The sequence below is a fragment of the Periplaneta americana genome, chromosome 15 (genome assembly GCF_040183065.1).
Source record: "Periplaneta americana isolate PAMFEO1 chromosome 15, P.americana_PAMFEO1_priV1, whole genome shotgun sequence".
NCBI classification, from domain to species: Eukaryota; Metazoa; Arthropoda; class Insecta; order Blattodea; family Blattidae; genus Periplaneta; species Periplaneta americana.
The window spans coordinates 49268687-49295865 of record NC_091131.1 but is presented as its reverse complement, the minus strand read 5'-3'; the positions used below and the strand labels follow the sequence as shown (position 1 = coordinate 49295865).

At 34.0% G+C, this 27179-nt stretch overlaps 1 protein-coding gene across 2 annotated transcripts in view; it reads left to right on the top strand.

The window, feature by feature from the left end:
- The first annotated feature begins 14717 nt into the window (after nt 1-14717).
- LOC138714871 (transmembrane protein 272-like) overlaps nt 14718-27179 on the top strand; it is a 35328-nt gene continuing 22866 nt past the window's right edge. Inside the window, exons 1-5 of one of the 2 annotated variants that reach the window (XM_069847092.1) lie at nt 14718-14927; nt 19685-19865; nt 22881-22991; nt 23085-23207; nt 26389-26529. In XM_069847092.1, the coding sequence (XP_069703193.1) occupies nt 14883-14927; nt 19685-19865; nt 22881-22991; nt 23085-23207; nt 26389-26529 (601 nt within the window). In that variant the 5' untranslated portion in view covers nt 14718-14882. Of the gene's footprint in view, nt 14928-15151; nt 15977-19684; nt 19866-22880; nt 22992-23084; nt 23208-26388; nt 26530-27179 lie in introns of those variants that run through there. The other variant, XM_069847091.1, reaches the window with a different exon arrangement.

Here is a 27179-nt window from a genome sequence, read left to right as displayed (position 1 = left end):
TTTCTGATAAGCTTTATATAATGGTGACAGCTTTGATTTACTCACCGTTTTGTCTTTTGGTATGGTGTTATACAAAGTTGTACAAGCGACATATAAAAACTGCGAATTTATTTCATATAATCATTTAAATAAATATAAAATACTACTTTCCAAGACTAAAAAAAAAAAAATCTTAAGTTACCGATACCAATGAATAATTACACTGTTTATGATTAGACTTATCACATGTCTAAGAAACCTGAGATAAATAAAAATTACGTATTATATCTTATGAAAAATATATGGCAGACTTGACAAACTATCACTATACAATTGACATAAGAATGAATTCAAATGATCTATTTAAAAGCCCTGTTAAGTTAAAATGAAAGGGATACTATAGCGGTTTCAGAATAAGAAGGCATATGGCCTAAGCCAATTGAGTGCTAGCAACAGTTCGACGTTGTCACACGGTGCACGGTGCACGAGACGTGGAAGACAGAGACAACAGATAGGGACAGAACATATCAGTTGCAGCCCTCTCGCTGAGTGAGCGGGTCGAGACCTGTTTCTTCATTGTGTGTAATGTTTAAATATAATTACTCTTACTGAAGTAATTCTCATCTCAATTTTTATTACTTCTTCGCTTCATAGATCAGTACATCATGGAGTCACTGACTTGCGAAATAAAGTGACAGATATGTAGAAATTTACTTTGCTAATGTCTGAGAAAGAATGTTTTAATTCTTACTCAGACTTCCTTGTACAGCAAAGCTGAATTTATTATTGTTTATTTCTCCAGAGGAAAGATTTTTTTTTATATAATACTTATGCCACATTTACAATCTGTCTACAATAGACAATAAGTAAATATTATAAAGGAATATGACATGAGTGGAGATGTTATCCCATGACAACACTCCAAAAGAAAAATAACAATGTGAGAGGAAAGATAAGGTACAGTTTGTTTGTAGGGGCAGCCTAAGAATCTAGCGATAACAAAACGAAAACATATCTGTAGATACGTAATTTAGAATTGAAGTTGGGAAGTATTTTATTTTTCCTCCATTAAATGAAGCCTATATAATTTAATTTAATTCTCTAGCTTATACATACCTAGGGGTCCAGGGTTCTACATTCTGGTTACGAATCTGGCTATAATGCAACGTAATCATAATGCGTGTTCATATATAATTCAGTGCTCATACTGGAATTGTAGATTATTTTATTTTTCTCTGATAAACTAAGTCTATCTAATTTTATTTTATCATATAATTTTTACATATCTAGAGGTCCAGTGTTCCATATTCTGGCTAAGAATCCGGCTATAAGAATATAAGCATATCTGTTCATATGTAGGCCTAATTCAGTACTCATATTGAAACTGAAGATTACTTTCTTTTACTTTATTAAATCAATTTAATTTAATCCTCAAGCTTATATCTACCTAGAAGTCCAGGATTCTATGTTCTATCACTCTGGCCTGTAGCAATATAAACCTACGAGTGAAGGTAGTTGTACAGAAGCAAATATGAAAACCGTAATCCAGTAATATCGTTAATATATTGAAGATAAAATTGTATATTAGAAAAAATCGTATAAAGTGTAATATATATAACGAAAGGTTTTTAGAATAAAAGTTGATTTTTGGAATTATAAAATCTCCTCGTTCCTAGCATGCCTGTATTTATTTTAAATTTGAAATGTAGTTAATGTGCTTCATTTTATAAAGTTTCCTAATGCTCTTAAGGAAGAATGTTGTTAATGCTCTTCGTATAATTCATGGAAAAAGAGGCAGGTGCGTTTATGTTTACAATATCATCCAAATATCTCATATGTTTATGCAATATTTCGTCAATACCACATATAATATTCCAATGAAAAGTGAAAATCGTACCTGATTATAATCAACTTTCTTCTTCTTTCCACGTTCTATTTTAATGACACTGCTAACACATATTACTAATGTATTTAAAATATCGTACGATGAAGTGCGAGAGGTAAATTCAAGTATACCACGTATTTTAATTGTCTCTTTGTCCTGTCCGAGAATATGAGATAACGTATGCACTTCTAAACAACACGTCTCTGCAGTCAGATTATTTGTTCGTGAAGAACTGACACGCACTGAATCATAAGTTAGTCCTTTAAAAAAATATATACAAAAATACCATACTCCTCGCTTGTGAGTGTTGGACTATCCCTTTGCGTATAACAGATGAAACACCAGAGCCAATTGCAATCCCTTCAAGAGACATTGTTACGGTAAGTTACACATCACACAAGAGAAAACAGTCCACATCTGAATTTGAAAATAAACAGAATCTATCTTCGTTTACAGAGACTGAATTCAGAGCAAAATATGTTCTATGCTTTAGGTTGGATATCTCTGTTTAGTCTTAAAGCGATAACACGCGAACCAGTTGACATACAATTGCCATTCTTGTACTGTTGGATTCAGAATTCGGAGCTCTATCGAATGGCATAGTTTAAAATTCATTCGTAGCCATAAGTATTGTGCGCGCAAGAAAGAAACTAATACGCGACGCTTCAGCGACACTTCGCGACGATTTAACTAGGCAACCACCGCTTCACTGTCACTGGCTAGTCGAGATAGACCGGCCTGAACTAGCTCCGCCTTATATGCCTTCTTATTCTGAAAGCGCTCTAATAATAAAGATTTTGTTTAGAAATTTATAATGATGAAAACCACGTGTTTCTAGGACATTTCATTCTCTCAATATTTGTCAATAATTGCTATGCCAATTTATGTTTGATGTCACCTGCCAAGCTTGGCTGAGATTCACTTACTGCTGATTGCATCACTTGAAGTACAGTTGAGTTTTTCACGGCCACATTACTTGTGTTGTATTAGTTTATACGTAAGTTTGTGTGCTAGTGTATTGGAAATGCCTCAGTGTTGTGTTGTTGGGTGCTTAAAAACTACAAACACAGACCTTGGAATAACTATTCATGGGTTTCCTAATCGCGAAAAATTCACCGAGTATATTCGAAGAGTGGTAGAATTGAATAAATCAGCATAATTTCAAACCTCCCTGAAATTCTGTTGTTTGTTCTGAACACTTTGCTCCAGAAGATCTTGAAACTACAGTTTGGCTTGGAAATGAACTTCTGGGTATCAAAATAAGTAGACTGCTGGGTATCAAAACAAGTAGACTGGTTTTTAAAGGAAAGTGTATTTTCCTGCAACACTGCTACTTACAGATCTGTTACTAAATCTTCGTACTACTTTGTGAAAAGATTTATTAAATCTACATACTTAGACTTCAACAAACAAAATTTGATAACACAATCTCAGGGAAAAAATGGAACTCTCTGCATCATAATCCACAGTTAATTCCCGATTTATCACGCAAATCATCTGTAGCTGCATTTAGATTGGCAACAGGCCATGACTGTTTGGCCAAGCACCTGCATAGAATTGGAATATATCAATCCCCTAACTGCCCATTGTGCAATTCAAATCAAGAAATGGATTCGGAACATCTCAAAATCTGTGGTTCAGTGGCTGACTATGACAATATCATTGAAAAATATTGGAGTGCAAGAGGTCAAATGACTTTGTCAAATGCCTGGGATTAGAAAACAACAACATTTTCCTCTTTAAAATTGAAACCAGGTGAAATTGACGGTCATCAGCTAAGCCACAGAAAGACTAGTAGTACATATACAAGGAAAAACTTTACCAAATAAGCAATAGAAAAGTCACTCACAAGTGCGTGCTTTGAACTTTGCAAGATAGTGTACGAAAAAGCAGGAATCAGTGACATCCAAGAACAAGGCATTCCTGCCATCTCATGGCACTACAGTCTGGCAAGCAGATTGCCAACTCTTGCAGATAACATTCTTGCCATCTCACAGGATTACAGTTTGACAACTGATCTTTCGCGTTATTAGTGACAATGTTTCGTTGGTTGTGTAGTCCCTGAAAAGTGCCAATAAAACTTGTGTAAACACAAGTCGTTTGACTTCATCAGGAGATATGTTTCAATGAGGAAAATGCGTTGTTCTACTGTGTATCTAACCATGTTTAGAAATACATATTTCTCAGTTGAGTTTAGACAAATGATTAATTGAGAATGGTATCTAATATAAAGTATATCGCAGACATGGTGCAACAGCTGGTAAGGAAAACCCATACATTATGTCTTGGGCCGACCTTAAAACATATCTGTCAAGCTATGTGATTGCTGTATGGCATTTAGTGCATTGAGCTTTTCTATCATCTTATATAGATCGTAACGGAGTATATTTTGAGAAAGTACTCCGAAATGCATGTATGATTCTCTCAATTTGCTTAAATAAATAAATAATTTACTAGTTAGGCAGAAAATCAGTTGCCTGACTGTAGTGCCATGAAACAGCAAGAACGTTCTCAGGGAGAGCTGACGATCTGTTTGCCAGACTGTAGTGCCAAGAAACAGCAGGAGAACCAGTTCTTAGATCTGACTCTCTCTGTGAGTTACTGACACAGTCATTTCATAATGAAAAGTCGATTTGGTTGTCATGCCATGTATGGGAAGTATGTTACTGTTTGATTACTTACTTACTTACTTACTGGCTTTTAAGGAACCCGGAGGTTCATTGCCGCCCTCACATAATGCCGCCATTGGTCCCTATCCTGAGCAAAATTAATCCATTCTCTATAATCGTATCCCACCTCCCTCAAATCCATTTTAATATTATCTTCCCATCTACGTCTCGGCCTCCCTAAAGGTCTTTTTCCCTCTGGCCTCCCAACTAACACTCTATATGCATTTCTGGATTTGCCCATACGTGCTATATGCCCTACCCATCTCAAACGTCTGGATTTAATGTTCCTAATTATGTCAGGTGAAGAATACAATGCGTGCAGTTCTGTGTTGTGTAACTTTCTCCATTCTCCTGTAACTTCATCCCTCTTAGCCCCAAATATTTTCCTAAGAATCTTATTCTCAAATACCCTTAACCTATGTTCCTCTCTCAAAGTGAGAGTCCAAGTTTCACAACCATACAGAACAACCAGTAATATAACTGTTTTATAAATTCTAACTTTCAGATTTTTCGACAGCAGACTGGATGATAAAAGTTTCTCAACCGAATAATAACAGACATTTCCCATATTTATTCTGTGTTTAATTTCCTCCCGAGTATCATTTATATTTGTTACTGTTGCTCCCAGATATTTGAACTTCTCCACCTCTTCAAAAGATAAATTTCCAATTTTTATATTTCCATTTCGTACAATATTCTGGTCACGAGACATAATCATATACTTTGTCTTTTCGGGATTTACTTCCAAACTTATCTCTTTACTTGCTTCCAGTAAAATTCCCGTGTTTTCCCTAATTGTTTGTGGATTTTCTCCTAACATATTCACGTCATCCACATAGACAAGCAGCTAATGTAACCCGTTCAATTCCAAACCCTCTCTGTTATCCTGGACTTTCCTAATGGCATACTCTAGAGCAAAGTTAAAAAGTAAAGGTGATAGTGCATCTCAAAACCTTATTCCTTTACTGTGGTCGTACCAGAGAATCAGTCCCATTCCGAGGCTTATCAAATATATATGAATGAGGTATTATTATTATTATTATTATTATTATTATTATTTATTCTTGTTTATGGTGTTTTACATTGAAAATTCCAATACATGGATACAAAATTTAGAGCTGTTTCTTATGTAGGTCAGTAATTACCCTATACGTAGGAGTGTATCATATACTTACAGAAAAGACGTAAATAAAAACGTTTAATTTGCTCAATTTAGATGTCATAAAAGGAGTTGGAGATGATAGAATAAATTGGATTTGAATTGTTAATTACATAAATAGTTGCATTAGTTAAATAGTGCATTTTATAACATTTTATAAATCAGTTATTCAATGCTTAATTTGATTGAATACAAAAGTGAAGTGTTAATGAAATTATACTGCAGCCAGAGTCTTTTGGATCATTGGAGGAAGTGGAGAGAGGTCAACATTCAGGTCTCATCATTATCTTAGAAAAGTGTGGCACAATAAACAAAACAATTCAGCCAGTGTTGCAAGCTCTAGTTCGTTTTTTTGTTCTGGTGAAGTACAGACGTGAAGTCGTTGGTGCATATGAATGGGGTGCGCAGTAATGTCATGGTTAAGGTGTAATGCAGCAAAGTCGAGAGGTCGCGGGTTCGATTCCCAATGAGGTCATGGACTTTTTTTTTTTTCCATTGTTCTGGTCGAACTGTGATCCTGGGTGTTTACTCAGTTTTAACAGAAATGAGTGCCAGGGCATTTCCTTGAGAGAGTAAAGGTAGCAGGCATGTAGGACTGATATTCTCACTGCCATTAATACCAATTGTAAAGGTGGGAGTCTTAACCTCCTACCTTCCTCTGGGCTGATTTGGCCTATAATGGGTTGACTCTTAGTAGTACTGGAAAGCTGGAAAGTCTGTGTCATAAGTTTAAGACACATGAACGAATCCTACTTATGAAAAAGAAGTGTCCAGAGAAAATCTACCATCTTTTTGTGATGCACATCAAAATTCGGCTCCGCTAGTTGTACTTCTTATACCTTATGAAATCTACATATCTTACAGGTGTGCACCCCCTGTCTTAGAAATGAAATTAATTCTTCATACTGCCAGACTACAGCAGGGTCCAGGAAAATCTTCATTAGGATTTTAAGAAGACTTTGTTTAATTGTAATAAAGGTGAATTGTGATACAATTTTTTTTTAATATTAATCATTCAGAAGATATCAGAATAAGTACTTAGTTCAGTCTAATTTTGGCTACTATATTAATATTTCTCACAACGTTGTTATAACCACTTACACAAAATTGAATACTCTAATTTCACTTTTGTTGTAATATCTTTTCATTTGTGAGTCATCTTTTAATTTTCAAATTTCAATGTACTGTTTACCCAAGATTGTTTCGAAGTATTTGTTTCATTATTTTTTTTAATATATTGTGTTGTATATTGATTACACCCTGTGTCAAGAAGTAAGTCCTATAAGTGACTGGCTACAAATACAAATAAGGGAAATTTAAAAATATTGCTTTTAATGGCATTATGTGTTTTTTGCGACATATTTTTTCTAGCTTTTTCGAGGAGTGCTTCAAAGTTCTTCTACATAGTTTCTATGAATCTTCTGCAGTGCAAAATGTGGTTTTTATTTAATAGTCTTCATTACCATTGTAGTTATTGTAGGAAGTTAAATCTTTCATAAGTTTGATGGGCTTCTGATTCTTTTGCAAAACAATATGTACGAAAGAGTTATCACTGTTAGTTCATCATTTGCTCATACTTTGAAGAATGTAACAAGAAGTTAGTAAGATATAAAATTGAAATAAGTAAAATATAAATTGTCTTAATATTCCATCTTATTTGGAAACAATTCTTCATTATTAAATCCATGAGATTTATTTAGTTAAGATTCGTTGTTTTTGGAAAACATATTTTCCTTGAAAAAAATGTTTCATGTGCCTGTGAATAGACTGGAACATTTGTTAACCAGTTAAAATATTACGCAACATAACTGACAATTAAGCATGGTTATATATTGGAGATAGTTTAACAAAATTTCCTCGCATATCAATTTATTGGAGTTATAAATTTAGTTTTACTCTTTCCCACACTTCAAATGGAATCAAAATGCGCCAGGCTATCAGAAGTCAGCAAAGAGCCTAATGTTGACCGAAGTTAATGGAAACCAACTGATAGTAGACTATTGGCAGCAAATAGACAATAATAATGGCCAAATATACTGCTTCAGAAAAGTGCTTGCTGTTAAATATTCAGTTGTAGATAAAGACTACGGTTTCTTTTTTTTTTTTTTTTCCTCTCTGTTTTCACAGAATTTCTCTTTCGAATCTGACTACCACTTTTCAGAGTTCATGATCACACATTGTTTTGTTGATCATATTGGTCCTGGGTAATTTATATAGTAATGTTGATTTGTAGCATAATTTTTGCGTTGTACTCAATTTAGGTTGGATAATTCCGAACTGTGTTGTAATATATGGATGTATTAACACCTTGTATTTTGCAATGCTTATATTGTTTTATTTTAATTTTCGAAAGCATTGATGTATTGAAGATCACTGATTTTTTTGGAAAGGGGGAGGGGAGGACAAAGTTTTTCTACCACGAACTTTAGTCTTCATGGAAAAGGAATAGGTGTTACAGAATGAATTTGCTCCATCAAGCTCTTTGTAAGATATTTTTAGCAGCACTAAATGTAGTGGAATTATTATAAAGAACACTATTGTATTTAAAAAGGAGGTATGCTGATTGTTTCATTCCCCATCCAGCTCCATATACCCAATACAGAAGCAGTCTGTATTTTGAGCCACTGAATGATGGTCTGTGAAAGAGATTGTACATTTTAATGCTATTGTTTGTATAAAGAAAAAGGATTCCAGTCAGTTCTTTTATACAATACTGAATCTTGTATTCTTCAGTGTATAGTATTTATTGATTTATACTACAGTATATCGAAGCATATATATGTGATTATATTTGTTTTAATTTTTAATAATTTAAAATGAAAAAGAAAATTAAATAATATCAGTCAACATTTGTGAAATTTTGTTCAGTATAGCTCAGCTGAAAACTGCACATCCAACAGTGACAGTTCTAATTAATTTACAGAAACTCTGTTCCTTTGAAACGTAATTTCAGCAAACTTTTCTTTAGAAAGTGATTTTGTATCTTAGACAAAATTAGGAAGTCGAACATTTCTATCCTACCCTTTGTAAATAGCCTTCAGAATACGTTAGATATTAGTTTTTATGTGATTTAAATTTGCTTGAGTTTGTCATTCCCCAGTAGTCTTTTAACACTATAATCATTGTATTTACACATCCTCATATGGGAATAATGCGTCAAAGCTGTAAATATGTCACTTTGTCCATTGAAACAGATAGTGGTAGGCCTAGTTAAATTGCTGGAATGATGACAGCACTACCTAGAGAAAATCTGTTCCATCATAGTTTTTTTCACTGTAAATTCTAACTTGCCGAGATTTAAACTTAGGTCTCCGGTATGGAAGGTTGATACTAAAGTACAGTTAATACCGCGCCCTAATTTGCAGAAACTATCATTGATGTCACCATAATCCATCATAATTTTTTTTTCTTCTTTAACTTGCTCTTTTGCTTTGCGAAAAACTGTTTAAGTATCTTAGCATACCATAAATTCAATTTGAACTTATCTGGATTTTATGAGTGCCCAGTATATAGAACTGTCACATTAGCTGTTGGGCTATTGGTGCATCATAGATCGCGGAAGATATATCATAAATCACACCACACCATCGTCTTTATTTAATTCCCTTGATTCCCCATTTTCATTCTTCTTGTCTTGTGGTTACAGTACTGACCGACCATTGCATCTGAGCATTATGGGTTCAAATCTGGCCATGGAATGTAAAGCTGAAAGGCTCATGTCTACATTTAATGACACGTAAAAGAACCCAGTCCCTGATAGAGAGTTCCAGACAAAATTTGCCTACTGTTTCTTGTCCACGTTAAATTCAGTGATGGATAACATCTGCAGTTGAAAATCATTTATTTTAAACTGCCACTACCACCACCACCACCACCAGCACAACACTTACTCATTCTGCTCAACATCATCAGTCATCATCATCTTCAAGAAATTTATAGACCCTTGAAATGACATTGACCAAAATTAAGGTTTAGAGCTTTTGATAAATTTTGATTTCTTGTTCTTTTAGTTTCCAAAAATATATAGCTTATAAACATCTCCTTGCAACAGGGTCACACCCAATTTGCATTTTTATAACTATACTTCTTTCCATAATGTTTGACAAGCGACATAAACATTGCCTACAGAGGAGGAGAGAAATATAATTGCTATTCGATCAATGGCAGAGACCACATTCCACACTTGTCTTGAAGTTGGGCAGGAGTAGAATACTTCAGACCTCCTAACTTCAAGATAAGCATTTTGTTCAATAGCAATTATCCTTCTTTCTCTGTCTGCCAACAATGTTTACGTCGCCTGTCAGACATTATGGAACGAAGTATAACAGCATTCTGTCCTTCAGAATATTTATAAAACTTATTTTTTTTCCCTCGGTATTTCCCTTCTATGCTTTTTTTTTTCTTTTTTTTTTGGGGGGGGGGAGGGTGAGGGGAGGTGAGACAAAAAAGCATACACTGTAAATTAACTTATAGAACTGTTTCATATATAAAATTAAAGCTTATTAAATAATCTATTCTGAAGCAAAGAAACTTAGAATAACTGCCAAACTAATGGTAACTTGAATAAGAAATACAAACATACTTCATCAATTAATTTCAGCATCAGTGAAAGGTTAACTAAGTTGAAAAACCATACACTTATTTATAATCTTTTTTTTTTTTTTTAAATTGAGGATCCAAATACATCCCATGTATGTATGGACATCTTGGGGAAGGATGGGAACTAACAATAACTCAGTCGAAAGATAGTGTAAAATGTGACTTTTTTTTATCAATTGTGGGACCTACATTAGTAAGAGTATAAGGTGTCAACTGCTGTGGAGTAACGGTTAGCATGTCTGACCGTGAAATGAGTGGGACCGGGTTCAAATCCTAATTGGTACAAGTTTCCTGGTTGTGGTTTTTTCCGGAGTTTTCCCTCAACCAGTTGAAGCAGAATTGCTGGGTAACTTTCGGCATTGGACCTTGGACTCATTTCGCCATCATTAATTCATATATCATCATCCATAACATAGCCTGGGTTAAGTTTATGGTGTGGCGTGCTGTACTTGTACAAGAGTGTGGCCATTCAGCTACCGAATCATTCACAAAATAGGAGTGGTAAGCACAATAATCCTCAGGTGCAGTGTAAGCCTTCGGGTCCCTCCTCCATACAAGAGACAGAGAAAGGGAAAAAAGATTGTACTTACTGGCTTTTAAGGAACCCGGAGGTTCATTGCAGCCCTCACATAAGCCCGCCATTGGTCCCTATCCTGAGCAAGATTAATCCAGTCTCTATCATCATATCCCACCTCCCTCAGATCCATTTTAATATTATCTTCCCATCTACGTCTCGGCCTCCCCAAAGGTCTTTTTCCCTCCGGCCTCCCAACTAACACTCTATATGCATTTCTGGATTCGCCCATACGTGCTACATGCCCTGCCCATCTCAAACGTCTGGATTTAATGTTCCTAATTATGTCAGGTGAAGAATACAATGCGTGCAGTTCTGTGTTGTGTAACTTTCTCCATTCTCCTGTAACTTCATCCCTCTTAGCCCCAAATATTTTCCTAAGAATCTTATTCTCAAATACCCTTAACCTATGTTCCTCTCTCAAAGTGAGAGTCCAAGTTTCACAACCATAAAGAACAACCAGTAATATAACTGTTTTATAAATTCTAACTTTAAGATTTTTTGACAGCAGACTGGATGATAAAAGTTTCTCAACCGAATAATAAAAGGCATTTCCCATATTTATTCTGTGTTTAATTTCCTCCTGAGTATCATTTATATTTGTTACTATTGCTCCCAGTATTTGAATTTTTCCACCTCTTCAAAGGATAAATTTCCAATTTTTATATTTCCATTTCGTACAATAATCTCGTCACGAGATATAATCATATACTTTGTCTTCGGGATTTACTTCCAAACCTATCCCTTTACTTGCTTCAAGTAAAATTCCCATATTTTCCCTAATCATTTGTGGAATTTCTCCTAACATATTCATGTCATCCGCATAGACAAGCAGCTGATATAACCCATTCAATTCCAAACCCTCTCTGTTATCCTGGGCTTTCCTAATGGCATATTCTGGAGAAAAGTTAAAAAGTAAAGGTGATAGTGCATCTCCTTGCTTTAGCCCACAGTGAATTGGAAACGCATCTGACAGAAACTGACCTATACGAACTCTGCTGTACGTTTCACTGAGACACATTTTAATTAACCGAACTAGTTTCTTGGGAATACCAAATTCAATAAGAATATCATATAATACTTCTCTTTTAACCGAATTATATGCCTTTTGGAAATCTATTAATAACTGATGCACTGCACCCTTATACTCCCATTTTTTCTCCATTATCTGTCGAATACAAAATATCTTATCAATAGTTGATTTATTACGCCTAAAACCACACTTATGATCCCCAATAATTTCATCTACAGTACATATGGAGTTAATCTTCTCAAAAGAATATTGGACAAAATTTTGTACAATGTCAACAAAAGTGATATTCCTCAAAAGTTACTACAGTTAGTTTTGTCCCCCTTCTTAAAGATAAGTACGATTAAGGACTCCTTCCATTATTCTGGTACAATTTCCTTTTCCCAAATAGCAAGTACAAACTTATAAATTTCGTTAGATAATGCGCTTCCACCCTCCTGTATTAATTCTGCTGGAATTTGATCGATACTTGGAGACTTATAATTTTTCAGATTTTCCATTGCAAATTCGACTTCAGAAAGTGTGGGTTCAGGTATAAATGGCTCAGCAGTTTGTATTTCAATTTTGTCCCGATCATTTCTTTTTGGCCTATGCATATATAGTAGTTGCCGAAAATAGTTTTTCATCTGTTCAGGATTGAATGAGAGTCTGCAAGCAAGTCACCATTCTCATCCTTGATCATGTTTACTCCTTACCTAGTCTTTTAAATTCCTTTATGCCCTTATATAAATCTCTAATGTTTTTATTTTTACTATTTGTTTCTATCTCATTCAGTTTTTCCTTCAAGTAATCTCTCTTTTTATTCCTAAGTGTACGATTTGCTTCCCGTCTTTTATTGAAATAATTATCTCTATTCGCCTCAACTGGATCCTGTAAGAATTTCAATTTTGCCTGTTTCCTTCTTTGTACTACCATGCAACAATCTTCTGTTCAGCTGCAATTTTGATATTATCTCGGATATTTTCCCACACGCTATTAACATCTAACTCTTCCTCAACTTCGAAGGAACTTGCTAATACGGCAGACCTATTTGAAATTTCGACCTGGTAATGTTGTTTAGTTTCCTCGTCCTTTAATTTCGGAATATTGAATCTTCTAATATTAACTTGTTGCTCTACTCGCTTGGCTATAGTCTTTCTCTTAGTTCTCCAATTACCAAATAATGGTCAGAATTACAGTCTGCCCCCTGAAGGTTCGAATGTTTACTATACTAGTATGTCTTCGTTTATCTATCAAGATGTGATCTATTTGGTTGTGTGTCAATCCATGTGGAGAAGTCCAAGTATATTTATGAATATCCTTACGGGGGAATGTTGTACTTTTGACAATTAAATTTTTTGATGTGGCAAAGTTGACTAACCTAACTCCATTATCATTACTAGTTACGTGTAGGCTCTCTTTTCCAATAGTCGGTTTAAAAATATCCTCCCGACCTACTTTAGCATTGAAATCTCCCAATAAAATTTTCATGTGATATCTAGGTAACTGATCAAAAGTGTGTTCCAATTCCTCATTGAAGGTATCCTCTATATGGTCGTCTTTCTCTTCTGTAGGGGAATGAGCATTTATAACTACGATATCGCACCATCTACCCGTAAGTACTAAATACGATAACCTATCACTGATAAATTCGACCTTTTTTTACAGCTGATCTAATTCTTTTATGGATAAAGAATCCTGTTCCTAATTGGTGATTATCGTTTCCTTCCCCATAATCTCCTATTTGTGTTATGCCATTCCCATCTTACCTAACCTCCTGTACTCCCACAAAGTCTATTCTATATCTATTCTTTTGCTACTAATGCTACCCCTTCTGTTCTATATAGACTTGTAACATTCCAAGTACCAAATCTCAAAACCTTATTCCTTTGCTATGGTTGTGCCAGAGAATCAGTCCCATTCCTAGGCCTATTTTGAGGTTTCGTAACAAGCCGTGTTTTACGGTGATGGGTTGTTAGCCCTTTGCCCAACTCCCAAGCTGGAGGACCACCCCTCATCGGCTGTCCATGACTGCTTATTCAATATATTCACAGCTACCCTCCATATCTGGAGGCTGTCTCCTCGATCTGCAACCTGAGGACACGCCATGCCGTGGTGATAGGGACCTACAATACATGGGCAAAAAGACTGTAAGGTACAAAAAAAAAAAAAAGAGATTGTAAGGTACAAAAAATTTTCAGTAATAAGTCTGTTAAAATTGAATTCTGAAAAAAAAAATTTTCATGTATATTTTTTTCACATAGCGGAAGGACAGTGTTTTAAACACACCAATTTTCATTATTATACAAGATACAGTAATGGAGAAAAAAATGCTGAATATTTCCAAAATTTTACTGCTGTAAGCTGTACCTAACCCCTTAAGAACATATGACAGCTCGGCATGGACACTGCTATTAGGCTCTTCGAGGCAAAAATTGTCCCGATATTGACCTAAGGCTGAGAGGTCTCAAAACTATGGAACACTTCAAAGCACAATTTTTTAAAGCAGCCATTGGGATCTGAAAACATGCGTCATCGAGAATAGCCTACAAATTGGCGAGGGAAAATTTCTTCATTGAAGGCCTGCGGTGCAAACGTCATCCACCGAGAGTTCGACCAGACTTCTGGAGGAGAGGAAACTAAAAAGACGAAATGTGGCTTGATTTCTTTCTGTACCGGTACCACGAGCGCAATGACCGACAGAATATGGGCAGGACAATCAGTTCTGTGATAGATATATAATAAATGTAAGAACAGAATCAAGTCAGTTAGCGAATACATCATCATCATCATTACCATCATCAAAATTTTGGGTTAGTGCGCATGCGCAGTGTCGACGGTTTGTTTTTGTTTAAGCGAATTACGTCAAATCCATCCTCTCAGGTCAAATCTAACTCGCTGGTCGGTCAAATCCAAAGGGTAGAATCCGTAGAACTCGATCTCTCGTTTATTGTTGTGTGCATTTCAATCTTTGCTCTGTATCGAAAAAGAGATAACGATATGAAAATATGGCTGCGGAGGAAACTTCGTATGAGAACTTGTACCACCAACAGGTGTGTATTCATGTATTAATGGTATATTTATAATTTGGAATTTATTAAATCTATTATTTTAGGTAATAACGACCATGTAACTGAATCCTTCTTTACATATTAGGACGAAATAGTGAGAAATTTTAACAGCTATAATTCGGTTGTTTGGTTATGGGATTAATTATGTCAACATAAACAGTACATGTTTTTTTGGAGATTACGAAGTTGGTTGTGTCAGAGGCAACAGCCATAGTGTGGAGAACAATAACAAATATTGACGTTAAATTTGTTTATATATTCATACTTATATATGTCAGTGTATTCTTAAAAAATATAGTTAAGCATTGACGAAGTGTTCACATGAAGATCGCATCAATTTACTTGTTATAATTGTTTGTAAACAACTTTAAGGTCATATTGTAAGATCACATTGTAAACAACTAGGCCTATAAGGTCACATAGGTCCTGCTTGGTGCTTGCTTGTGTGCCCTGAGACCTATGGCCTATAGCCCTATAACCTGTAGGCCTACTATAGATATTTTTCTTATATGCTGCCAATATTAGAAGTCAGTAGGCCTAATATTGGAATATTAAAATAAAAACTCATTTATGGAGGATTGTTAGTGCATTTACCTTTTAGGGAAGAAAGTATAACTTAGTAGGTGGTTTCTCTCTGTTGTAGACTAACATTACTGGAGTTCATGAAAGTCTATGAAATAATCATTCATTGACAGCACATTTAGGCGTTTCGGTGTGTAGTAACAGCATGCACCGGAAAATTCACTTTCAATAGCCTACAACAATAGGCTATATTTCCATAAATTTAAGTTACCGTATCACAGAAAAATTTGAGAAATAATGACATAAATAAATGGCCTAGTGACCTTATTACTTAACATTAATTTTTAAATACGTAATTAATGGCTAGTTTTAAGTCCTGCCTATACATGCATTTAGCTGATAAACAATTTATTATAAATGACAATAAGTTATTAAAAGTTACCGGTAATCTTGGAATATTAATACTGAACAGTTTGGAACGGGTCTCTAGAAGGTTTACATGTGTAAAGGTACGTTTAGCTACATTTCACTAGTGTATTGTACAATTAATTGGTATGAATGTTTTAAACGTGAAATCAATTTAACCTGTCAAATCATTTTCAGGCATTTGATTGCACACATTGATTCTGATTGTACACCAGAGATTTTGTTTTTTGAGAATAATTGTTTATTTTTTATTGTACACTACTTTTTATGTCTCACTTCACCATGTGAAACATTTCCATAATATTAAAATGTAGAGTATATTGTGATTGTGATTTAACTGATGCACAACTGTAACCAGAATATTCCTCCCTCTGTTTGATTTTTGGTCAGACATTGTTTGTGTTTACTCTTACCGGTGACATTCAAACAGTCAGTAAAGTAGTCAATTATACAAAACATGACTGGTTCCCATTTAAAAAAAGAAAGTTGACTCTAACTAATGTCTTGACAGTTATTTCATGTAAGTTACAGAAAATACATTACGTGTTTCGGATGTCCCCTTCGATGTAGTTTAACTTATAATTGTCAGTTTGTGTATATCTTAAATATTTCACATGCTATGGGAGGTGAAAGAGTTAAGTGAGCCACCCTGTTTATTTATTTAACCTGGTAGAGATAAGGCCATCAGGCCTTCTTTTCCCTTCTGCCAGGGGATTACAACTATAATATGAAGAATACAATTACAATTAATATTAAATTTAGAATTAGAATTACAATAAAAATCGAAGTACGATAGATTACCTGATTAATAAAGGCTAGACAATTTATTACCAGTATGTATGTAAGAAGAGGACGAAGAGTCTTTCAGATCTGGATGACTGCAGGATTGCAGGATCCACTTGGTGAGATTGATTTAAGAGCTGTCTGTGAATCGACGTTGATTGCATACTTATTATTTTGAATTATATTGTGTTGTATCCAGTTCACGGCCAATGTATGCTCTGTATCTCAGCATGAATGCTTGTACATTGCAGTTTTAGTTTTCTTTGATTTTGAAAATATTTCAGAATTTATAAAGTAGACAACCATCTGCTGTAGCATTTTCATATGTTTTGAATCCTTCTGTACATATTGTGTAGTCCCATTTGCCATCAGATTCTGATAATTTTATATTTATAATGAAGTTTTCAAGCTGTTTTTGTTCTGGAATCTCTGCTTTCTGTACTTTGGGGGCAATGACAGAAGTCGTCAAGCCTCGACTAAGAGCCCAGACATCATTTCGTTGTCTGAGTTCTAGTTCAAGGGAAGGACATTTATGATGATAGTCAGAGCTTCACTGGAAACAGATCAGTATGATTTTGTCATAAGAAATAGCTCCTGTGTTTGTAGTTTTGTGTCTTAGTTTTGATTTCATTATACCATTCTGAGGAAGCGTAGGAAATCATTGGCATGAGATAGTATTTGTAAATGGTGGCCATGTGATTGAAGAAAAATACCCATGATGATTGGGAGTAATAACTGAGGCTATGAAGGATAAACTGTACTGTGAGTTTTGTGTTTGAGGTGTGAGATGTGAAGTCTCCAGGTTAATTTACTAATATCTAGGATTAGTCCTAGATAAGGCAGTTGAGTTACAATCTTATACCAATCTAAGGTCTCATCTTTAATACCATGAAACTTTAATTTGTTTATTAATTATATTATGATTTACACAGTGAAAATATTTTAGCCAAATCACAAAATATTCATCCATCATGTAATTTCTAGTTTAAAGAATTCAATACTTCATCTATCAACCAACATAAAAGCTGCATTCTTTGTTGATTTTTGTTTTGTGAAAAGTATGAAGTAGAAGAAGATATCGGATGTTAGACAGTAGTAAGATACATGGATCGTATGCAGAGGACTAAGAGGAAGGCAGAAACTAGGAAAGATTGGAGAATACTGGGTTTGCAGTGAAAGACCTGTCCTTGAGCAGAACACTATGAATGAATGAAATCCAAACTGCTTTAAAGCTAATATGTTGTTGGATTCCAAATGATGATATAATCTATTATACACAACTTTCTCAAACACTTTTGGAAATATTATTACCTAGTGATACAAGTCTGGGGTTCCTAGATTTATTGGAAAAAGATACGGGACACTTATCAGTTATCACTGAGTATGTTTAATATGCGCACCCATCAAATATGCCAATCTTTCAAAGTGTGTGTGTAGTAAAGTTTACTACACAAACATTTTACTAACTAACTAAGGGTATGTAAACAAAGAGTAAACAGAATTGTTAGGGAACATATTTGCATTAAGTTTAAGTTTTCTTATGTAAGTTGCTTTCAAATTGTTTTTACTAAGTTATTGTTATTACAGAAATGGCTACAAAATACACTAAGATACTCGCGTGACAATATTCTTATAAACCAATCCGTCTTGGCCTTGTAATACTTCTGTAAAGAATGAATTTCACTTAACAGTTTTTCATTTTGAAGAATCGTGTCATGAGAAGCAACACAGTCCTCACTGAAGAATGATTTTATAACAAACATTGATTTTAATGTTTTTACAGTCAGTATATTTTTCTCATCAGTTCATAGAGCGTTCATGCGAGAAAATAATCTTTCGACACACGCATTTGTTCCAGGAACGCACATAATGAACTCCATTACCCTCTTCAAATTTGAGAATTCTCCTTCAGTACTTTTAAAAAGATCCACCCAGACTTAATCTAAACGTTTAGTGTTGCCATCACTCTCCTTGAGAAATTAATAACTCACAATAATATCGTTTCATAATAGTCCATCTACAGTCACCAGCAGTGGTGAAGTGCGATGTTTGTAATTTGTAATATGGAATAGATATTGTAACTTTTCCGTTTTTTATCAGTTTAAAACTCTAAAATATGGGATGGAAAGCTGTCCTGAAGACTTTTCTCGGGACAGCAGGACACATTAGTGAAAAACGGGACGATCCTGTATTTTACGAGACATCTGGGAACCCTATACAAGTCTGTGATTGGCAATAGTAGAATCATCTCCATTTTTGTGCGTTGGTTTTATTCTTAAGTATTTGTGTCTATCTGAGAGAATGCCATATTGTATTGATAAATTGCATAAATAGGTTATAGGAGAAGATATTATTTCAGAACAGGCTTTACTCGATATTTCTTCAAATGTATAGTTTTTTTTTTTTAATTACATACATAATTTCTACTTGTGTAATTGGAAAAAATTTGAGACCTGGAAATTCAATATTAAATGTTGTTGTATTCTTTAATGCCTGTGTGGAATTTGCTGATATTGGTGATTTCTCTCGACATCCTTCCATCACAATCAGTGAATTAGAAAAATACTTTCTTGAAAGCAACAATATTCTTTCTAGGCCTGATATCTGTAGGTCTCTTAATTCTGCAGGGAAGACAGTGGGTGCTAATAGTTTGGTATAGCATGTTGTAAACGTAAATTACCAATTTATGCAATACAGAACACTACTTGCCATGGCATACATAAGCATCCTCTAAGTGGTGAAGAAGGGATGTGATCGATGGAGTTGACAGTCATCCTGACTAGGTCATAATGGACCCACCAACCAACAGCAAGTGTGATCCTCCAAACAGTTTAGGGGTTGTGTGTAGGTGATACAATCTCTATAACATAAAAATATGGTGCCTACATTAAAATGGTTATACTTTTTGCTACATCACTCTCCTATATTAGGAAGCAAGAGAATTAATGGCTTTATTGTCAAGAGCTCAACATTAGTTAACAATAATGCATTATCTGCTCTGTTTATAGGATTTCGACCTGCAGAGCCCTGGAGCTGTTTCACAGCCAATTTTGCAATGCCAGTCACAAGTACAGTCCCAGGGCAGCACTCCTCCACCATCATACCACAACATACCAGGCACTGTGCTTGCTCACATCTCCTCTGATAGAGGTGCTCCTCCATCATATGAAGAAGCCATTGACCCAAATGGTAGGTGAAATTATTGGATAGTAGATATCACAGTGTGTAAGTTAAAGTTGATTTTTTAGAAAAAAAAACTGTTTTTCTACATAATTCGAGACTCTTTGATTGGGGATCTGACGTTTCAAAATTATGTGTACACCAGATTTCAATTTTTGCACATTCTTGAATACCTATCATTATTATTCCAATTCTGTACTTCATGAAGTATCATGCTCTTTGTATGTACCAATGTTAGTATCTCCCACCTCCGAAGTATTAGATTCCAAACAATAGCCATTTACTCTCAAGACCCTCATACTCCAGAAGAATATATATATATATATATATATATATATGTGTGTGTGTGTGTGTGTGTGTGTGTGTGTGTGTGTGTGTGTGCGCGCGCGCGCGCGCGCGCGCGTGCGTGCGTGCATGTCTCTTGTTCATACTTATAAAACAAAATTGAAAGATAGAATTGCCTTTATTTGAGCTCATCTGCCTTAAATATTTACTAAATTTGCTTTATTTATTAATTAGTCCTATTTCTCTTTTTAATTATGTCTGTCCATTTCAACAAGAGACGGAATAAGAGATTAATTTGTAGTCCTGATGAGTAATTTTTTTACGAACTGTAATATGAAATTGAAATTAATATAATTATAGATATCGCGCCAATGAATTTATTTTATTCTCTGCTGCTGCAGTATGTAATGGAAGTCATTCTAAGAACCTTTTTCTATGTGACAATGTTATCAGTACTTACACATAATAAAAATGTTAAAAGATTAGATTTACCAAATTTGTATAAGCAACAAATACTAAAATTATCATGATTTTTCTTCTAGTAGGTGATGCTGTAAAACAAAATGATGTTTTAATATAAATCTGAGTTTTAGTATGAACGACTATCAGTAAAATATGTATTTCTAATATTCCTACACCTCTTCAACTAGCTTAAAAGTGACTCTGAATAGATTTAGGACAAGCTAGTTACAGAAACAATAATTGTAAATATCTGTAATTCTGTATTGTTCCGGATATTTCAAAGCACAAGCTAAATTTGCATACACATCTGGTTGGAAAACAAGTATATAATGTTAGGAATTAAGGTTGGATATTAATTCTTAGATGTTATCTTCAACATCGTTAAATTGTATGAGGCTTCCAGGTGGAAATTGGTTAAGGCCTAGATTTAGATTACACTGAAGTGAGTAAGCCTTTGTGTATGTGAGCCTTTTGGATTTTTGTGCGTCATTGTATACCAGTTGCCCATGAATAGATTCTGTGCTTCTGGCAAGTGAAGCAAGTTGAAGGTGGAGACTGCCACCCATTGAAATGTGGTTCTATGTGATCTGCCACTTAAAACATTGTGCGGCATGTTTACACACAAGCCAAAAATAGTGTGCAGTGCTCTACTTTTTGTGCTGCACAACCTGAGAGCTGCAAAAATTGTTACAGTAGTTTGCGAATTTGTTCACACACAGGATGTTAATTTGTGCAGAGTCAGTTTAGCTGCAGCTTTGCATTTCTGTGTTGAATTTTCAGTACATGTTGTGGTTACGTTTGTATTAGGTTTTCAAATGATGAATACGTAACACAGTGGTCGTCAGCACTCGCTGAAATGTGCAATGGGTATGCGGTGCTGTCCCCCGTGCACTGTCGTGCAACAGGGAGAGATAGAGAGCATACCCGCTAGCAGCTACAGAGTGCACCCTAGTGCACTGCGTTTTCCGCGGGTAAGAGAGACAAGCCCCAGCGTGCTCTGTGCTGAAGACCCCTGACTTAACACATTCTTTATTATAAAAGGGAGAACAAACCGTTGAACTGCAAAAAAGTAAAGGACATCACTGGGTCAGAGAGTGATTAAAAATGGAGAAAAATATGAAATTACAGCTAGATTTTTTTTATTTTTATTTTTAACAGGTCTTTACTACATTTGTCCAGAAGAGAATGCAATTTATTTTAACACTGTCTTCTGAAACTTGTCTTGCACTAGCATTTTACATTTTCCTTATGGCATTTACAAATTCCATAAATACTCCTTTGATTCAAATCATCATTATCATCATCATCATCATCATCATCATTTAGTGTTCTGCCCAAGGACAGGTCTTTCGCTGCAGACCCAGCTTTCTCCAGTCTTTCCTACTTTCTGCCTTCCTCTTTGTCTCCTCATATGATCCATATATCTTAATGTCTTCTATCATCTGATATCTTTCAAAAGGGTCTATTATTTGTTTTTATTTCCTAACTAGTATTCATAGTTGACATTACTTTTATTACATATAAAGCCATGAAAAAAGGCCAATATACTTTAATAATAACCAATGATACTATTCTTGTTAGAACTCTTCTGTTTGAAACTATACTACGAAAAGTTAAAAAATATATGATATACACGTATATACTCTATCTACGTTATTGAGAATTGCTACAAGTCTTTTATTTCCAACATATCAAACACTAAAATATATAGAAGCAATATAAAGTATTATTACCACATGTGGGTGGAAACACTGCTCGTAACTGCTGCAAAAGTGTAAACAAAACCAATATTAAAAATGCTACAGGTACAACCTCGAGAATCCTGTCCACTGCTTGCAGTATGAAAAAGTTGCGATCAGGTGGTTAGTAACCACTGCTTTCCAAGTTGCACTGTTGTTCACTCGTTACAGTACACAAATAGCGCAGTACTTTGTACTGCAGCACTGTAAAAGTAGCGACGTATGACTGTATCTTTACTTCACTTCCGCAGGAAGCTATGCCAAGAGATATTATTGCTCTTATAAATCCATAATGCTTGGCCAGGTTTGAACTCAGTAATCTTAGATATGTTAAGTATTATAATCACTAGATCATCTAGGACATCAGAAAAAATTAAATTCAATAATAAGCTACAATCCAAGGTATTATCAAAGACGACAATATCCTAATATTAGGTGACTTTAATGCAAGAATAAGTAATTTATTGAGTAATTATTTTGTAAATTTGTATTGAGAAACTGTGTATGATTTACACTGTACTGTTTATTTTATTTTCAGCACCCCCACCTTCATATGACTCACTGTTTGGAAGGGTGAGAGAGGCACACAAATCGTCCAAAGGAATGTTTGATTTCTTAAAGAATGTTATAATTTTGCTTTTAGGAACAAGTATGTATCAAGTTCTGAGTTTCTTCTTAACAGAATTAACAACATGTAATAATCTACATGAGGTAATTGAATATGTTCTAAATTTCTTTGCAGTTGGTTGCACCATTATTTTAGGCGTGACGATTGTCATACCCATTTGCATGATAGTCATCGGCTCCATCTACTTACATGATTGTCCACAAGGTGAATACATTCCTATATATCTTCTTGTTGGAGGTGAGTTTTAAGAATTCTGTTTATGTAGTTTCAATGAAGTTTAGTTTTATAAATAAATATCACACATCATCGTTGTCGTCGTCGTCCTCATCATCATCATCATCATCATCTTCATCATCATCAGTCACATCTTTTTTCAATGGCCTGTTCTGTCTGCAATCAAAAGTGGTCACTCCATTTTTTTTTTGTAACATTGAATAGTTCTTCGTCATTCAGCTTCATAATTCATTGCAATCATTGGTAGCCATATTATCTCAATTCTTGTCATATCTTTTTTGTGATTGTTATGAAATCTTTTGTCACGTTTATACTTTGCATGTTCAATTTGTTTCTTATTTCATTATTATTATGTGCCTTGTCTTAGCCACATTTAAGCCACTTTCTTTAGTTTTGTAGTCTCTGTTTCGCAACTATAGATCAGTTTGGAATTGAGTTTACTTCATAGAATTTCAAAATTACGTATTTTCATTTATATTGTTTTAAGCCAATATGCCAAAGAAATATCTCAAATGTTTAATTTTTCTGAAATAAGTATTTATTTTTCAAATAACTGGCTTTGAATGTTACATAATTACATATTTTTCACTTGATCTGTTATACATTTACGACTATTAACAAGAATATTTTCTCTCATCGATATAATTTCATTTCCTTTTATGTTTACATCTTATGCTCCAAGCTGCAATGTTAACTTGTTCTGTTATCTCAAATAATTTTTTCTTCCCTTAATTTTGATAGAAGTATTTGAGTACGTTAATTTTCCTATTGATAGCTTACTGTCTTGTTGGTGAATTAGTTTGTCGATTAGGTTGCGATGGAATAAGTTTTTCCAGATTTTACGTACTTGCATAACCTATTTTATATTTACAAAGAGTGAAGCAATAAGGTAAAATTAGTATACAATATAAACTAATGTCAAATAATATGAATAGAGATGGACATGATAAGAATTCTGCTTTGTAATACGACCTTTTTCAGATATTGTATTAAGGATAATGTGTTATTTAAGTTTAATTTATTGAATTTTAGTGTGTTGAGTTTGTATTTGCTTTTCATTATATTAATTCAATGTAATTTATTAATGTTAAAAAGTAATCTGTAGTAAATATATTATAGTAAAGATAAAGATAGCCCCTTCACATGTCATGAAAGCACTTGGAGGGCATGGAGGTAAATCCCCTTACTTTCTTGACTTTGGCACTAGAATGAGGTGGTGTAGTCAGCACCACACTCTGACCACCTTTTCAATTCGATAGGAGGCTGAGTGAACCTCAGAGTCGTTCTGGAAATTTGGCAATGAGAAAATTCCGTCACCACCTGGGATCGAACTTCTTACCTTGGAGTCCACAGCGAGTTGCTCTATCAACTGGGCCATCTGGCCGCAAATATATAATAATTGTTATTATTATTATTATTATTATTATTATTATTATTATTATTTATCTCTTTATTTATTTTTCTTAAATTATACATAGATGGAGAAAAGAATCAAGAAGGAATATAACTTTTGCTATCTAGAATCAATATTAGACAGCGATGGAATTCCAAAATAAAGAAATTGCAAAGAGAATAAACAATGGAAAAGAAGAAAAAGTATGTTGAACTCAGTTTTGTGGAAAAGAAATATCATTAATATAAAAAAAAATGTGATATATATAAGTCAGTCCTCCAAAGTATAATGCTATATCGAGCTAAGGTATTGGTATGAATAAGCGCCACATGGATAAATTATTTATTGCTTTTATTTATGTATCAATTAACACTATAATCATTGTAAATATTGTTTTTCTGTTTATGTTGTATTATTATTATTATATCTATTGTGCTAGACTAGGCTATTATTGGCCAACCACTGTTGACTAGCACATTAATATTAATAATAAAATAAGTTATTATTATTATTATTATTATTATTATTATTATTATTATTATTATTATTATCATCATCATCATCATTATCATTGTTATTATTACTATTGTTATTAGATAATTGAGTCGACTATATGGAAGAGTTATAAAACACTTTTTGGATGAAAATTAAAATTACAAACATTTGGAAATGGAAGACAAGGCTGGATTTAGAGCAGGATGCACTACAATAATTGAGTACCTCCATGGAATAAGGTTGGATGTAATACTTGGGCAACATGTTACATAATCTTTTTCCATGGACGTATTCAATTGTTAATACATTTTTGCCTTTTTTAAATTATAGAAAAAACAATATCATGTGGGGATGGTATCCATCAAACTTTGATTGATTTATAAAAAGCGTATGATAATATTCCAGTTTCACAACTGTGGATTACTTTAAGAAATATAAAAATAAAGAAGAAAATAATTAAGAAGATAACAATTTGTTTCAAAATTATATTTCGAAAATGAAAACAGGATCAAAATGAATTTATAGTATTTAAAGGCCTACATCAAGGTGTTTCCTTTCACCAACACTATTTAAAATATACATCCAGAAAGCATTAAAATTTGGAGGAAGAAATATTCATAAATGGGAATTGAGATTAATAATAATAATAATAATAATAATAATAATAATAATAATAATAATAATAATAGTAATATGATTTATGCTCTGTAATTTGCTGATAACCAAGTTCTGTGCAATGCAGTGAAACAAGTTTATCTACATAGTTGAGAGTACATTAATTTATTGCATTTATGTATATATTTTCATTGTCATTATAATCACCACCACCACCACTGTCGCCACTGCCGTCATCGTCACCATCACCATCACCATCACCATCACCATGAACAAGTTAGATTTAGGACTACGAAGGCCTGATGCTCCTGATCTTTCAGCACTATCTCTGTCTTCCCAGATCTAGATCTCAGTCCAGTCTGTCTAACCTAGTGTATCCCAATAATTGCCATAACATGTATTTTCAATGATAATTAAAAGAAAATAAAAAAAAGATAAATAGGAATATCATTGATGCATGATAAAAGAAACTGAACCATTGCAATATGTTTAACATGTGTCATCTTCATAATGTTGATATGAGTCTCATGCACACGTACCACTAAGACCTGTCTCTGGGATCGAAGCATTGGATTTATGCTGAGCTGTAGCAATAGTGCAATAGTGAAGAATGTAGAACGTAATTATGATGTTAATTGAAGCTAATAAATATTAATATTAACCCATAAGTTCTTTTCACAGGTGGTTTTGGTGTATTAAAGCAGCTGCTTCATCTTTCTGCCAGAGTGAGACAACGAGAAGAAGAGCAGGAAGAGGAGAGGATTAGACAGTCGCCAACACAAACACTCATAAACTGCTTTATGCTTGGGTGGTTTATTATTGGTATGGGCATGCATTGATATTTTTCGATTTATGTTTAATTTTGCATGCAGATAAAAAGGGGACCCAATGCATGTTATAGCTGAATAGAATTCTTTTATTTAACTGAATGAGTTTTTTTGTTTTGTTTTTTTTTTTTAATGTAATCTTCAACTTTGAAGACTATTTTAATTGTTGCTGAACATAAATTGCTCAAAATAATTAGAAGAACAAGATTTTAATTTTATGCTATATTTAAGGAAGAAATTGTAGGATGTTATACTTTATACAAGGAACTTCAAACTTTCTAGTTCATAAAACATATTTCATTCTCATTTATAAAATAAAGAAATAGATGGGTAGGGTAGGGTAGAGTAGGGTAGGGTGTATATATATATATATATATATATATATATATATATATATATATATATCACAGACGACAATGGCCGGTATACCAATATACACAAACGACTAAAAGTTGCTAGTAATGCCTATTACTCACTATAAAATTATTGAGGAGTAAGAATATTCACACAACAACAAAAATAAGATTATACAAAATCCTGATCAGAGCGGTTGTCACAGGTGGGTATGAAACATGGAGCCTATCTAGAAAGTCAGAGAAAGCCTTAAATAATTTTGAAAGAAGGGCGCACAGGAAAATATATGAC